The sequence below is a fragment of the Pan troglodytes genome, chromosome 16 (genome assembly GCF_028858775.2).
Source record: "Pan troglodytes isolate AG18354 chromosome 16, NHGRI_mPanTro3-v2.0_pri, whole genome shotgun sequence".
NCBI lineage: Eukaryota > Metazoa > Chordata > Mammalia > Primates > Hominidae > Pan > Pan troglodytes.
Window position 1 is genome coordinate 44,287,487 of NC_072414.2, and position 17,346 is coordinate 44,304,832.

General features: G+C 39.4%; 1 protein-coding gene across 6 annotated transcripts in view; it reads right to left on the reverse strand.

Annotated features, from left to right (window-relative positions):
• Window positions 1-6,504: 6,504 nt before the first annotated feature.
• The window catches only part of MYO5A (myosin VA), a 223,688-nt gene continuing 212,846 nt past the window's right edge, over window positions 6,505-17,346 (reverse strand). For 5 of the 6 annotated variants that reach the window (XM_009429147.5, XM_016928253.4, XM_009429144.5 and 2 more), the window contains 3 exons: window positions 16,262-16,436; window positions 13,340-13,420; window positions 12,328-13,065 (listed from right to left, as the gene is read on the reverse strand). In XM_009429147.5, coding sequence (XP_009427422.3) covers window positions 12,913-13,065; window positions 13,340-13,420; window positions 16,262-16,436 — 409 coding nt within the window. In that variant the 3' untranslated portion in view covers window positions 12,328-12,912. Of the gene's footprint in view, window positions 13,066-13,339; window positions 13,421-16,261; window positions 16,437-17,346 lie in introns of all 6 variants that reach the window. The other variant, XM_009429146.5, reaches the window with a different exon arrangement.

Consider the following 17,346-nt stretch of genomic DNA (forward strand, 5'->3'; position numbering starts at 1 on the left):
TAACTCTGTTCTTTAACTGTTGGGGGAACTACTAGATTGTTTTCCAAAGTGGCTGCACCATTTTACATTTCTACCAGCAGTGCCTGAGAGTTCTGATTTCTCCACATCCTTGCCAATTCATGTTATTACCTTACTTTTTGGTTCTAGGCATTTTGGTGGGTATGAAGTAGTATCTCACTGTGGCTTTCATATGCATTTCCCTCATGCCAGGCATCTGCATCTTTTCATGTGCTTTTGTGTATCTTCTTTGGAGAAATGTCTATTTAGATCTTTTGTTCATTTTAAAATTGTCTTTTTATTATTAAGTAATAAGAGTTCTTTATATATTCTAGATATGACTCCATTATCAGATATATGATTTGCAAATATTTCTACCTATTATACAGGTTGCCTTTTCATTTTCTCGACAGTGTTCACTGAAGCACAAAACTTTTCAATTGTGATGAAGTTCGGTTTATTTTTTCTTTTGTTATTTGTGCTTTTGGTGTCATATCTAAGAATCCCTTTGTCAATCGAAAGTCAAGAAGATTTATCCTTTTGTTTTCTTCTAAGTTTTATAGTTTTAGCTCTTACATTTAGGCCTGTGACCCATTTTGAGTTTTTGTTTGTTTTGTTTGTTTGAGACAAGGTCTCTCTCTGTTACCCAGGCTGGAGCACAGTGGTATGATCATAGCTCACTGCAGCCTCAAATTCCTGGGCTCAAGTGATTCTTCTCTTTGGCCTCTGTAGTATCTAGAACTTCAGGTGCATGCCACCATGCCTAGATAAATTTTTTTTTGTAGAAATGGGGTCACTACATTGCCAAGGCTAGTTTTAAACTCCTGGCCTCAAGTGATCCTTGTACCTTGGCCTCCCAAAACACTAGGATTATAGATGTGAGCCACTGCATCCAGCAGAGTTTTGTTTGTTTTTTGTATATGGTATGAGATAAAGGCCTAACTTTATTATTTTGCATTAGCTATTCAGTTGTGTCAACATTATTTGTTGAAAAGACTATTCTTTCCCCATCGAATGGTTATGGCACTCTTGTTGAAATCAATTGATCATAAACACATAGGTTTATTTCCCTACTCTAAATTATATTCCACTGATGTCTATGTCTATCTTTACTTTCAGTGCCAGATGGTCTAGTTTGCTGTTGCTTTGTAGTAAGCCTTGAAATTAGAGTCATCCAACTTTGCTATTGTTTTTCAAGAGTGTTCTGGCTATTTGGTGTCCCTTGCAATTCCACCTGAATTTTAGAATCACCTTGTAGACAACATATAGTTGGGTCTTGTGTTTTGATCCACTCTGACAATCTGTCTTTTAATTTGTGTACTTAGACCATGGACATTTACACAGACTACTGATAGATTTGGATTAATATCTACCATATTTGTTACTGTTCTATTTGTTGCCCTTGGTCTTGTTTCTATTTTTTGTCTTCCACTCTTTTTTCTGCCATTTGTGGTTTTAACTGAGCATTTAATGTGATTCAGTTTTTTCTCTTTTCTTAGCATATTAATTATACTTCTATTTTTACTTTTTATAGTGGTTGCCCTGGAGTTTGCAATACACATTGATAACGAATCCATGCCCATCTTCACAGAACATGATATCACTTTACAGTGTATAAGGTACAGTACAAGTACCTTATAATATCAAAAGGTTCCTATTCCTGCCTCCTGTTCTTTGTAGTGTTGTTGTCATTCATCAAATGTATTCTTTAATCATAGTTTCCTTTAGTTCTTTGAATATATTTATAATGGCTGATCTGAAATCTTTGTTAATCTAACACCTTGTTATTCTTATAAGCAGTTTCTATTGCCTGATTTTTTTTCTGCTTATAAGTCATACTTTCCTGTTTCTTTCCATGTCTTGTAATTTTTTGGTTATAATCAAGATATTTCTGATAATGTATTGTAGAAGCTCTGCACACTGGTCCTTGTTTTTGTAAATAAACTGGGCTTGTTTATGTTTTAGTGACCAGCTGGCTTATTTCAATAAGATCTATTTGGCCCTCCTCCACCACTCCATAGTGGGAAGCCTCTGATGCTGCTTCTCAGGCAGTGTAGCCTGCTAAACCTGGGATGACAGTGGTTTTGGCTAGCTTCACTTTGACTGTGTTAACATTCAGCTGTTAAACTCCACCAATTACGATTTTCAACAATGCTATAAGGAACACATTGTTTCACAGACAGTATCTGATCAATTTTGGGCTCCTTTGAAAGGATAGTTCTTGAGGTCAATGTTTGAGACTTGTTCTGATCCTGCAAAGACTCCTCCTGGCTGTCTCTTCTCCCAGTTCTCTCCAGGAAAGTTATAGCCTAAAGTTCAGCCGATAACTCTAATGAATCTACCAATCCCCTCCCAATCCCCAGTCATTGCAACCTTCACTGTTTTTGAAACGCCCTTAGGCTTGAACTTCTCCACACTCTTTTGCAAATGAAGTCAGTTCCTTTAGGAAGTAATTTGGAGCTTTCTGTTTTACGGCCTGCTTCTGCTCCTGGTGAAAATCTCTGAGCCATTGTTCTGGAGCTGGGGATGGGGACAATGGCTTGCATCTCTTTGAGTGATGGGAGCCAAATGCTCGGTGGATGGGGGATAGTGGCCTTAGGTCTTTTTGGTTGGCCTTTCCCAGGATGAGAGCACCACCTTACAAGCCTGAACAAGATGCACTGGGGTCCCAGTATTTTCAGCAGTGATGTCTCCAAGGTAGAGCCTGTGAGCCATGAGTAGGGGCTGGGTAGAAGGGACCCCCCCACCTGTTGACTGCATTTATTTGAAACTCAGCTTAAGCAAGAGGTGGCTGGGAGCAGGATGACAAGTGCTGACATCCTGCCCCTCCCAGGAAGACAGCCCTCCAACTGTGAGCTGGCAGAGAGGAAGCCCTCAGTTCTTGGCTATACCAGTCTAGAGTGGAGTTTTTGTCTCATTGACCTGGAAGATGGAAGGAGGGAGGAATCTTGGTTCAGATACAACAAGCTCATTCTCTTTATCAAGCTTTAGTATGTTTTCTTGAATAAGCATTTCTTCATTTGGTATATGCCCTTAGGACCATTTCTAGAGACTTTAAAGAATTGGGGGTTTGGTTTGTTTTTAAAATAATTCTCACTGGTTTCACTGGTTTCCCTTGGGAGTTGTCTGCAAAGCTCCTCATGCTATCATGTCAGAAGTGGAATTCCTAAAAGCTACTTTTGAAATGTGAGAAATATTTCTCCTGTTGTATTTAATGTCAACTCAAGAATGGTTTTCCATGGGCTTTTGGCCTGTCTTTCTTTGCCCATCTCACTTCTGTTGACCAACCCCATTCCTACCTGTATTTTCCTCCCTCCCTTCTGTTTTCATGAGGTTGTTTTTAACAGCTTCTTACTTCCCTCCAAAAGAAGCCCCATTCTTTTGCACAGTAATCACCATCCTAGCTACGGTCATCCTAGACACAGGCCATTCAGCCTAGAGACCTATTTCTAGCAGACCATGGGTGTGCTGTGAAAAGAAACCATTTGTCTTCCTAGATTATAACCTGAAGATTTGATACAACCCAGATCTTCTCAGTAGAAATTTTTTTTGGTCACAAGTAGCATTGACCAAACTCTCTTCAAATTCATTGAGCTTTCTTGATAATACAGACTCTTAGGAAATGAGCTTCAGATATATATGGTTGACGACATAAACTAGTATTTTCTTTCTTTTCCAGTAACTGCTGAAATTTCAAAATATGTCTGTTTACCATATTTAAGTTTTGGTAAATAGTTCATGTTTTCCTTATCTGTGCCAAGCATAATTTTTTTTCTTTTATTTTGAGATGGAGTCTCACTCTGTTGCCCAGGCTGGAGTGCAGTGGCGCAATCTCGGCTCACTGCAAGCTCCGCCTCCCAGGTTCATGCCATTCTCCTGCCTCAGCCTCCTGAGTAGCTGGGACTACAGGCGCCTGCCACCATGCCCAGCTAATTTTTTGTATTATTTAGTAGAGACGGGGTTTCACCGTGTTAGCCAGGATGGTTTTGATCTCCTGACCTCATGATCTGCCCGCCTCGGCCTCCCAAAGTGCTGGGATTACAGGTGTGAGCCACTGCACCTGGCCCAACCAAGCATAATTTTTTAGCACTTGCCCACATTCTTACCTTCTTGGCATTCATTTCTCTAGGCCCAATTGTCTCAGGATTTTCAAACCATTCTTATGAGTAGTATCCTTTTCCTTCAGTTATCTCTTATTCTCTTCTGAACCTCTTATATTCCCTTGTGTTTTGTTTGAAACCCAATGACCAGAACTGCCCATAGCTGGCCAACATGGTGCTAACGAGGTCTGTATGGCAGGTTTTATTTCTCTCCTTTTGAATAATGTCCATCATATTTTGGTTTCAGTAGCAAGGTGATCAATGTGAACAAATCACGTCTTCGCAGGTCCCTTTCCGGGGTGGTAAATGTGATTTCAAAATTCTTGTTGTGTAACACTTTGCTTACTTCTTTGTGCACTTATGCTGACTGCTAAGACCCAGGAAACCCACCCAGCAGCTCCACACTTTCACATGGATAGCACACTCCCAGTGCTGCACACAATTCGTGTCCCTTTCTTTCCCATTCAGGAGAATGCATTACTGTAGACATGCATTGCTTTCATTTCCTCTGCTAACTATACCCTGTCTTTCCTCTGGTGAACTCCCACTACCACCTAATCAATCCTATGTTTTCTGTGAATTACCCAATTTTTAGTTTCAGTGGGGGGTATGTCAGGCTAGGACAGTCAGAGCACTCCACTCCTCTGGACACAGTGATTATTCTGAGGATGGAAGTAGGACTTAAGCCAGTGAGACTCCATCCTGAAATGTCTTACTGAGAATTACTGAAGGCAGAGCCATAGAATGAAGCCAAACACTACTGAGGGCCATCTTTGTCACTTGAGGGAGAACATGACTAAGAATGAAGCCAAAAGTAAGGAAAGAAAAGGAGATCCCTGATGTCAATGTTTGGGCACCTGGATATATCTCTGAACTTTAATTGTGTTAGGTAATACATTTCCTTCTTGGTTGGGTCAGTTTGAGTTTGATTTTTGTCATATGCCCCAGAAAGAATCCTAATGATCATACCAAAATGCAACTGGACGAGAGTGATTTTATTATGGGGAAATAATCTTGACTTGGTTCCAATTAATTTAAAAAAGAAACTGTTGGCTGAGCACGGTGGCTCACACCTGTAATCCCAGCACTTTGGGGGGCCAAGGCGGGCAGATCACGAGGTCAAGAGATCGAGACCATCCTGGCCAATATGGTGAAACCCCGTCTCTATTAAAAATACAAAAATTAGCTGGGCGTGGTGGCAGGTGCCTGTAGCAGCTACTCGGAAGGCTGTGGCAGAATCACTTGAACCCAGGAGGCGGAGGTTGCAGTGAGCTGAGATCACGCCACTCCAGCCTGGCGACAGAGCGAGACTTTGTCTCAAAAATAAAAAAGAAAAAAAGAAACTGTTTGCAAATTTTGACATTTTATTACTTGTAACATACTGGTGTTCTGCTGTAGTTCATGGGGCCAGTGATTGAATTTAATTTGGAAGATGCTATATTTCAAGGGCCTGTTGCGGTGCCCAGAAAAGTACTTAATAAATGAGTTGAAAGAATGTGTCATGGAAGTAGGAAGTGTATAATCTACATGAAAACCATGTACAGTCATACAGTCATGCATTACTAACAAAGGGGATATGTCCTGAGAAATGCATCATCAGGCAATTTCATCATTGTGCAAATATCAGAGTGTTCTTACACAAACCTAGATGGTATAGCCTACTATACACCTTGGCTATATGGAATAGCTTATTGCTCCCAGGCTATAAACCTGTATAGCACATCACTGTACTGCAAATTGCAGGCAATGGTAAGTACCTGTTTCTCTAAACATAGAGAAGGTAACAGTAAAAATACAGTATTATAAACTTATGGGTCCACTGTCACATATGCGGTGCATTGTTGACCCAAAATGTTATGTGGTACATGACGATATTAATTTCTCCTTATCATAAATAAAGATGAGACTAATTCCACCACAGATCTGAATAACTGCTCTGTTTCCTTAACCAAAAAAGCACATCTGCATACTTCTTTGATCTATGTCTTATGCCAAAAAATGTCTACTGTCCCACTATATTAAAAGTAGAACTTTTGACACAAATGACACCCTCAATCTTTTGAAAATCTAAGTAGATTATGCATATCAAATTTCCCTTGGTTATGTCTATTTCTCTGTCAGAGAATTCCAATATATTTAGGCATGACTTTCCCTTGAAGAAAAGACACTACCTCTTCTTCAGCTGTTTCTGTTTGCTTAAGTGTTTGGCAGTTCTCTTCTTTATCATATATATTACTAGGTTGTCCAGTATAGGAGGGGAACTCATCAACTTTTAAATTTCCAAGACTTCTTAGAATATTCTCATGGGGAGGGATTATATTTACATTCACTAGTCTTCAGGAAAACAACTTGTTTTGTTGTTTTAAAATGTGCAGTGGATTTACTTATAAGACACTGACAAAAACTCTTTATATCCATATCTTTATTTAAACAAGTTTCCATAATAGCTAGGAGAATACAGCATTAATGACACACATTTACTAAGCACAACATTGGACAACTACAAATTTAGAGCATAAATGTAATTCTGACATTGTTTTGGTTTTTATCTTAGCACTAGGTGATATCTAGTGAAAACCCATGTTTCAAAGGCTTTTGTTGATATGAGATGAATTATTAACTTATTTTTAAAAATTGCATGTGAGATATGCTAGAATGGGTTCTAGAGTCTAGAGTTAGTTGATAATGCCTTTCATGTCTCAGTATTTCTGCTTCCTTTTTAATGGGTAAATGTTTCACCTAAGAACTTTCAAAAAATTGTATCAAAATTTTCTATGCAGATCAAAGTAGAATTCCTTTTCCAGACCCAACAAGGAAAAATATTTGAAAACTGCAATGTTCAATTCCATTTTAGTTAAAAGGATGTCCGTTTCATAGTAAATTAATACAATTAATAATTAAAATACAATATGTTAAATGGCATGAACTCATTTTTGCGCAACACTGTTAGCGCAATTTAAATCTCCCAAAGACACAAAAAAGTCAATTTTACTGCAGGATCCCACAAAAATACATAACCAGGAATCATAAATTACAACATATATATCCACATTTAAAGAAAAAATTCACCATTTGTTGGGAAAAAATAATGGCTCAAATGATTTACGGAGCCTGAAATGTGGGCTAAAATTTTATAACATGATAACAAAAAGATTTGAAACTGCTGACTCTGAAAAATGCATAAAAATATACTGACCTGCCAAGCACTGAATTATATATACCAGTTTCAACTAAAAAACAACATTTTTTCTTTCAAATATTTCAAGCATTACAATACTGAGGAAACGTTAGTCATATGAATCCAATAACGCCCATTAAGTTAAGCTAACGAACATTTTAGATAGACCAAATTACAAATAAAAAAAGTATAAAAAGCATTTTGGAAGATATTTTACATAGTATTTTTCAGTTCCTCATCTATTGAGAAATCTACTATAATTCAGGTTGGTTTATCTAATTTAGGGTAATACAACAGATTTGAACTTATAGCACGCTTTCCTGTTTTTACTCAACCTTTTATAGTACAGGGTTCTTAAAAATTTTTGAAAAGAATGTCCACAAAAAGTTTGAGTTATACCCTTTACCTTTAGTAACAAAAGGTTAGTAGAAAGCAAGACATTTAAGTATTACCAAGAATCTAACTTATCTCCATAATTTCTTTCATATATTCATTTGCTTACTTGTGACACAGAGTCCCACTAACTCAGAAGCATTCTCTAAGCTGGCCTCTCACTGGCTCTGAGACTGTTGCTGCCACACAGTTCTAATTCCCATTTGGAAAGGAAAGAGGAAGTACAGGAGAAGGAGGGTCATGCAGGGCCACATCCAATCAAAACTCTCACAAAACCTTGAGAAACAGGGCAAGATATCCCTTCCAGGCAAGATATCCTTTACAGAAGAAAAGTTCTGGAGAACTTAAGGCAGCTCTAGAAGGGAAGGGAGCAAGGGTTAAGGCGGCCCTCACAGCACAGCCTGAGAACAAATTACAATGCACTCATCCATGAACAGAGGTCACGGCAATACAGATCCTCTTCAACGCGCATGCACACGACACCCCTCCTAGCACCCATCAACACCTACGGCATGCACACACTGCAGTGCCCACGCACACACTGACTTGTATATGGCCTGCCCAGTGACAGCCCTCAGAAGGTACCCAGTGACTTGGGCTCCCCTGTGCTGAGGACCTAAACTGGGAAGGTGGCCTATAGCTGCAGGCCTGTCCAGGCTGCACAGCTCACCTGGTGGTTCCAATAAAGACTCTGATGGGTGTGTGGAGAGTAACTTTCCTCTTAATTTCAGAGAGGCTTTTGCTGTTTCCTGTCTTTTTGGTTGAGACAACCTGCTACCAATTAATGCCCAAACAGAGTATTGCATCCTCCCAGAGAGCACTGATTCATGACAGAAGTCAAGCTGAGTTATAGCAAGTAACTATGACAAAAAAGAAAACCACCTGGCGCTGAGCACTTGGTCTCCTTAAAACAAGTAACTTGGTACTCAGCACTTGCTCGGTTCCCACATGCCAGCTGCCAACTCTGATAAAAAAGCACCCCTTGCTGGCCAGGGGCATTCCACACATACCAGGAGGGGCAGCACGTGACCTCACGACATTTTTAAAGTCTCCTGCCTCACAGGTGCCCACACCACCGCTGCTCCATATGGGAAAGCAGGACAGCCGGAGGGCTGTGCGACATCAGGCAAGTCACTGCCCCTATCTCTATTCCCAAGCTATCATCAGAAATGATTGTAGAAGCGACCCCACCTACCGTCCATGCTGCTGTGAGGATGAAACGAGGTAACAGAGGAAAGCGCCGCAGGAAAGCATATCTGGACCCAGGTACTGTTTCTGCATTACTTTCAACAGGATGCACTAGTTTTGGCTCTGTTTTATCACTAAGCAGCTGACATTACCCAGAGGATCCTTAACTATGCCTGCTAAGGAACTCTATGAATTAGTGATGGGTGTGTGTGTGTGTGTGTGTGTGTGTAAGAGAGAAAGAGCATTGTGTGAGGACTTCTCAGGATGGTGGCAGGTGCCCATTTTCCTAGGGTTACCATGAAAGTTATTTCTCACAACAATCACTGCACTGAAATCATAATAATATAGTATTTTCATAGCCTCCCCTAACATGTAGCTGTAACCTTACTAAAAGATTTGATCTATATTACACGTAATTACCCAGAAAGAGCCAACTATAAGCTATCCATGGAAATGAAGAAATAACACAGCAAATTCTCCAAACTGACAATAATCCCCAAATTCCCTATCAGTTGGCTTCGGAATATGTTTTCGTGCTTCTGCACCTGACAAAACAAGCATCAGATATGTGGAAATTTTTTAAACTTCCAAAGGAATTAGAAGCTACACTTTGTGGATTTTATCCCATATTTATCTTCCCTCCTTTTAGAGTTACTCTCAGGCAGATCAAAGCCTTAACCTGAGGAAAAGCTGCAAAAAGGGAAATTACTTTTAAATTTTCAGCTTCAGGTTGTAAGGGTGTGAGGTGAGTCTGCATGTAGTAAGGTGAATGGGGAGGGGATTATTGAGATAAAGAACTGTTGTGACTTTTAAGATCTCTTCCTTTGAATTCCCATTGTGTGTCACAGAGGAATTAAGAAAAAGTTGATGACTGATCTTCTGAAGGAATGTATGCAGAGAAGTAAGAACAACAAGGACTGTGCAAAGATTGGGCTGATGGTAAGCACCAGGAAGGCCAGCAGGGGCAACTAAGGACTGACTCCATCCACCTGCCTTCAGTGCACAGTCAAACAGCAGGCAACGGGATAGACGATTAAGTTGAGGGAAGGGGAAGAGTGAATGAGTAGGGGAAAGGCTGGCAGGGTGTGTCTGAAGTTGGGTGAGAAAGTGTGGCTGACAGAGAGAAAGAACCTCAGAGGGAAAGCAATCCTCAAACTGGCCCAAAGATCCCCATAGTTGGCAAAATCTTCTTGTGCCTTCAAGAAAATGGTATACAGAATCATTTACTGGGCCTTGGGGTTCCCTGGTTACAAGGTATTCTTGTGAATGACTAAAAATCTCCAGGCCACCAAGAGAGGTTAATTCAGACCCCCATCTGGAGCTCTGGGTAGACCTGGGGGGAAGCTGGAGCCCTGGAATAGCAGAACCTTTGTGCCACCATCGCTGAACAGGAGAAACCACCAAGGGCGGCTGTAGGAGCTCTGGCTCCAGCACTTGACAGGACAAAGACAGGAGATGGGAGAGAAGGGCTCAGACCACAGCCTTTCTTTCATGACGCTTCAGTACATGAGCTGTCCGGAGTAAAAAAAAGGGCTGCATGGCAGTGACAGCTACAGCATGACCTGGAAGACCTGAGAAGATTCAGGGTGCACGTTGAGTCGTGCTACACAGGATGAAGCTGGGGGAGGTCTGGGAGATTTCCAGGGCTGAGGCGGACAGCCTGTACCATGTTGCATTTTCTTAGCAACTCCCCAACTTACAGCCTATCGGATGCTGTTAGATTCTGACACATTTGGTACGAACCAAATGGCTATGACTTAATTGTGCATTGAAAACCGCATTGACAACCAGGAAAAACTGGGAGAATTTAATGCAATTGGTAGTGTTTCTGGTTGATACTGCAAATAAATAAATAAATGTATTCAAACTGAATAAAGCAATACATGATGTAATAAAAATTACTTAAACTAATTATAATACAAATATAGTAGGACCTTCTAAAAGCATGTACATAAATCATGTACATTTAAGAAAGGTTACAGCTACACAAACTTGTGATTTTACATTTGATTAATCCTAAGGAATTGACAGGCACTACACACTGGTCTTTCCATCAGAGAATGGACTTACTGAGTAACTGCAGCTTTTTCTCTCTAGAATCTAAGGGCTGAGAAGAGAGAATTTTAAATGTGGAGGAGATGTTAAGAATCAGTGTCCAACTCTCTTATTTTATAAACGAGGAACTTGAGGCCCATGTAAATTAACAGACAGTATTTATCTTTTAATAACAATCTTTATCACTGATATGAAGCTGTTTGACTTCCATAAATATTGCACATATTTTAATAAGATTTGTCATTTTTATAGACCATCTAACAGTTAAATTATATAATCTATGATTGTAATTCAGAACCAGAGTTTCTAATGAAAACTAATAATTTGCTTTTGTGCAACCTGAAGGATTTATTGTATAAGATTCCTAAGAAAAATGGTGAATATGTTTAACTAGAATTTCAGAATGAAAACTTACAGAATCTGGGTCTTAATGAACCAAATCCTCTGTAAAATTCAACAATCTTCTATTTCTTATATAAGTCTTCTTAAAGTATTTCTAATATGATGCTTTTAAAATTATCTAGTGGCATCTGAGAACACTTATAGAAGCTGCAAAGCCTTAAAAACTGAATCATAATGAAATATTTATTATATACCTTCTTTTGCATAATCAAAGTTTCAAGACCTGAATCGTGAATATTCTGACAATCCTTTCTAGATAGTGAGTGAGATTCTTTTTTTTTTCCAAGGCAGTGTCTCTCTCTGTCACCCAGGCTGGAGTGCAGTGGTTCGATCTCATTGCAATCTCCGCCTCCCAGGTTTAACTGATTCTCGTGCCTCAGCCTCCCGAGTAGCTGGGATTACAGGCAAGTGCCACCACGCCCGGCTAATTTTTGTATTTTTAGTAGAGACAGGGTTTTGCCATGTTGGCCAGGCTGGTCTCCAACTCCTAACCTGAAGTGATCCGCCCACCTTGGCTTCCCAAAGTGCTGGGATTACAGGCGTGAGCCACCGCGCCCAGCCGAGATTAATTCTTAATAAATTAAGAAGAGAGAAAACCTGTCAAGGTTGAAAATATGCACTGAAGGAATCAGATCTGGTAGTTAAAAATAAGTCACTTCACAGAACACTGTACCCTGACGCAATATCCACCCAGGGAAAATTAATGAGCACATCAATGTAATACATCCTGAATAAATAATGACATCAACAATAGCCACTTTGTCTAATCCTACCCCTAAATGTCAAGCATTTTGTCATATTACTACATGACTTTCCAGTGTCTGCTACTTGTGCAGGTGAATCTGTAGGTATTTGCATATAATCCAGTTAAAACTGTGATCTGATTGAATTGTAAACAGAGTTGACAAGAGAAACTTATTGTAGTGCCTAATATCACTTACATTTTAAGAAGACAGTATGTAGCAGCAATTTAAAATGCTCAGTAAACTATAGTACAAATGGACATCTATACTATTTAGCAAACCAACATTCCTTTAATATCTCTATATCATAGTGACACAAATGAGGAATTACTTTACATATTGCCAGTTTATTTCTTTGAACCAGTTTAACAATATCAACATAATTGATTCCTAAACTGACATGATATGTACTCAATGGAGACTTTTCTTTCCATTCTCCTGTTTAGTGCAGAGGAGGTTCTTTGGTGCCTTCCTAACAACAGCTCATCTATGGAAGTTATACTTTTTATACCATTCAAACGCAGTGCTAAGGATTTAAAATAAATGCTGCCAGCTGAAGACACATTTTTCTCCTCCTTTCCTTCCTCCCTTCCTTCCATCATTCTCCTGTATGTAAACTCACGGTACCTAGTTGGTTAAGGATGAGTGTTGCTATAAAGATAACACAGCACGAAAGAGCCTATCTTTGTTTCCAAAGTGATGAAAGTATTCTAGGGAGATTTCCAGTTAATGACTTCTCATTCGGGAGATAATCAGTACTTTCTCTTTAAAAATGTATTTTCAGTAGCTCACTGGAAATAATGGGTTCTTATTTCGGGCAAGAAATGTATTGTCAATTTTTGCCTGGACATCACTTTCAGACCCGTGAAATGAAGCCCAGGCCAAGGCTGGCTGGAATCTGGATGGTTTCTAGCGCGAGGGAAGATGGGTTGAAAGGAAAGGTGACAGGAAAGATGTGTTTAGCATCCATGAGCAGCTGGGGAGAGTCTTTCCTGTCTCGTAAACGCATCTGAGAAGATTAAGAAAAAAAATAAACAGAGCATCAGTTCTTTGAATCTAAAAGAGTTTTTTCTACTAAAATTTCTACCCTCAAATTCTCAACTAATGAAGAATGTTTACTTTTGTTTTAAACTCACTTCATTTTCCCAATTAACTATTATCAAAAAAGTTAGTGCATTGTAAAATAAGATAATAAAAGATAACACATTATCCTTCAATAAATTACAAAATGTCCATTCAAAAGACTGTGTTGGTGAATCAAAGAAGAAGATGGGAGCTCTTACCTGTATAGTACGAATGAACGACACAGAGACTCTTTCTTCAAACTCATTAACTGGAGTATACAAATTCAACACTTTCACAATCTGTGAGAAATGAAATGATCAAAGTTTTTGGCATATTATCAAATACACACTGGGTACCTATAATCTGGAAAATTAAAAGGATCTGTGCGTACAGATTTCAGTTCTACTCAGGGGTGGGCTGGGACAAGAAGGAAGGAGGAGCTGGTCTGCACATTTACCTTTATCTGAATTTTTACAAGAGAATGTATCAATGTAATGTTTGTGTAATATTGTAAGAAGCTGTGTAAATTTCGAAGATATTCAAACAGCACAAGAGAATAAAACATGAAAAATAAATGTCCGCACTTCCATCCTTCCAGTCTCCCAAAGTGGCAATTGTTAACCATGTCCTGAACACCCCCTCTAGCTGCTATAAATATTCTAGTTCATTTTATTTTTATACAAATGGGATTCATTCTATTAATACTATTCTGCAACTTTTCTCCATATAAAAATGTTAGCCGTATTAATACAATTATCTCTTTTGAATGTTTTTTAAATCATATTTTTATAAAAGATCATAAATAACGTGAATAACAAAAGCCCCTAAAGAAATTAATCAATTAGAGAGTATGAAGTTCTTTTTTAAAAAGTTCAATAATTTTTTTTTGTAAAATGGTCATGTCTCTTTTCTAATGAAAATAAATCATCGTCTATATAAGGTAGATATTTCCATTTTCAAGGTATTGTCTAAACCTGTGCTGTCCAATACAACAGTAGTAGTCACTAGCCACATGTGGCTATTAACACAAAATGAAAATAAAAGTTGAATGCAGGACAGTGCTGATCTATAGGAAAATAAATTAAGCACCAGAGAACTAGAAAGTGGGCATGTTGTTATCAGGTCTGTGGGTGACAAACTGAATTAGGGATCAGTCTCTCAGAGGCAAGTATTTGAATTTTAAAAAGTGGGACCACTTTGTTAACTAATATTTGCTAAATAAATAAACTGCAGGTCTGCCTCACTCTGTGAAATATGCTTAAAGTATATTTAAGTATTAAAGTATATTCTTTAGAAGTTGAATGCCAGCCAACTTCTATAAAGTTGGGCTTCCTCCAGGGCATTCTTACTTTCCACACTTGCAGAAACTGGGAGGAAATCTCAGGACCATTGTTCTGTCAGACAGTTCTGCTTTATTCTTAGTAAGAAGTTATGCAAACATGAATTCAACATTAAGAAGCTGCAAGTCTTGATTCTGATTGTCTACTGATTGACTTTTTTTTTTTTTGAGATGAAGTCTCTGTGCAGTGGCACAATCTTGGCTCACTGCCACTTCTGCCTCCCAGGTTCAAGTCATTCTCCCGCCTCAGCCTCCCAAGTAGCTGGGATTACAGGCACCCGCCACAATGCCTGGCTAATTTTTGTATTTTTGTAGAGATGGGGTTTCACCATGTTGGCCTGGCTGGTCTTGAACTCCTGACCTCAGGTGATCTGCCTGCCTCAGCCTCCCAAAGTGCTGGGATTACAGGTGTGAGCCAGCACGCCTGGCCTACTGATTTTTTCTGTTGCCCAGGCTGGAGTGCAGTGGTGCAATCTTGGCTCACTGCAACCTCCGTCTCCCAGGTTCCAGCAATTCTCCTGCCTCAGCCTCCTGAGTAGCTGGGATTACAGGTGCCTGCCACCATGCCCGGCTAATTTTTGTATTTTTAGTAGAGATGCGGTTTCACCATGTTGGTCAGGCTGGTCTCAAACTGATTGAGTTTTAATTGTATTGGGCAAAACTGAAAATTTCGTATGTCGTAGGATATATGATGAACATTAAGAAAGTTGGCCGGGCACTGTGGCTCACGCCTGTAATCCCAACACTTTGGGAGGCTGAGGCGGGTGGATCATGAGGTCAGGAGATCGAGACCATCCTGGTTAACATGGTGAAACCCCATCTCTACTAAAAATACAAAAAATTAGCCAGGCGTGGTGGCAGGTGCCTGTAGTCCCAGCTACTCCAGAGGCTGAGGCAGGAGAATGGCGTGAACCTGGGAGGCGGAGCTTGCAGTGAGTGGAGATCATACCACTGCACTCCAACCTGGGCGACACAGCGAGACTCCGTCTCAAAAAAAAAAAAAAAAAAGAAAGAAAGAAAGTCTAAGAGTCAGCACAGAAAATAACTGGGCAAAAGAAAATTGGGCATGTTCATGCCTGTGCCTTGCTTCATGCTGTCACTATAATCCTCAAATGCCCTTCTCATTCTTCCACTTCCTTAAATTCAATGCCCAGATTAATGGGACCTTCCCTGAATACTGCTATCTTCCCTCAGTACTTCCTTTAGGCATCTTACTACAGAATTTGCTAGAACCTCTACGGTAGAGTCAGTTGGATACGACTCTGTCTTCCCTACTGAACTGTAAGCTCCTTGAAGGCAGGAATTTTTCCTTATTTATTGAAGCATCTTCCCCAGCAATAAATATGGTGCCTTGAGATGGAGGCTTAATTAATCATCTGTTGAAGTAACAAGAATTATCTGTCTCTAAAAACAAAGTCACTATTTGATAATCCAGTCAATTATCAAATAAGATAGAAAGCTATTTTATGGAATATAAGCTGCATAGACTGTATACTCCATGAGAGCAGAGACTTTGTTTTGCCTATGGGTGTATCCCAGTGCCTTCAATGTTATATAGAACACTGTAAGTACTCAATAAATATTTGCTGAATATTAAATATATTTATACTGTAATTAGCACTGAAATGTATTAATTTCTGGCAAAATCTCCTTGCTTTAAGATTGGTAGAGGCATATATCTTCTTGAACACAGATGAAGTCAGCTCAGAGATACAAGCAATAAGTAGAGGACTTCTTTACTTCCCTAAAGATCATCTTTGATGAATGTTAAATTATTTCATAACAGGGAAAGTTGCTCTACCTGGGCAGTAGTTAAAGCATTGCACATAGAACAAATGGCTTCTGCATCATCATCTGTTTTCTTTTTCACTTGCAAAAGTTGAGCAGCCTGAATGAGAGGTTCCAGGGTTTCTTTAGCCCCACTATTCATCAGATTCTTGTCACGCAGCCATTCTTCCAGTTGACTGACATTGTACCTATGAAAAAAAAGAGATACAGAGAATGCAAATTTGCTGAATTTTGTCAAAAATGTCTTAATTTTTTTGTGTGCAGCCTTGTCAGGATTTATGTTAAAATGACAGGCAGTATTTTTGTTCAATTTTCTTAAATCTCATCAGCTGTGCTTAAAAATTTATTATAGTCATGAGGATTATAATCACCATTATGTAAGATTAAATGACAAGATAATGTAATTCTCTTTAATGGAAGATGGAAATGAAGTCATTACGGCAAAAGTTATTAGACTTGCTAATAAATAAAATAGAATAACATAATGTAGCTCTGTCTTTATTGGGGAGCTGGCCAGAAAACACTTTGTAGCTTCTCTTACAATTTCAGAGCTGGGTTGCTGTTGCAGGGTGAGACTTGATAATCCTTGAAGCACTCTCTCTTAAGGCAAACTCCAAATCAGGTAACTGAATAACCAAAAGCCCCACATATACCTGTGCTAAAGCCTTAAGGGAAGAGCCTAGGGGATGAAGATGGTGGCCTGAGAAAGCTCCGGGATGAAAGGAGAGAGAGGCAAGGGAGGGCCACTGGAAGAGACAAAGACTCCAAATGGTGACACAGACAAACTACAAAGACATTGAGGTTTCACAAAATAGCCAACCAAGTGGCAGCAGTCCTAAGACTGAGGTCAATGGACACACAATCAGCACTTAGCAACCAGGCAAATAGGGGCCAGCATAATATTGCGACAGGTGGCTCCACATTTCCATGCAGAGCTTATAGAGAAATATGCTCCACTATCTGAGAGGAAGGCATTATTGTCTTAAAATTCACGACACTTCAATGTAAGTCAGGATGGAAAATTTGAAAAGAACACTAACAGTTCCTGAGATTGAGTAACTACTAAGACTTTGATAGGAGAAATCATTTTTCCCTCCT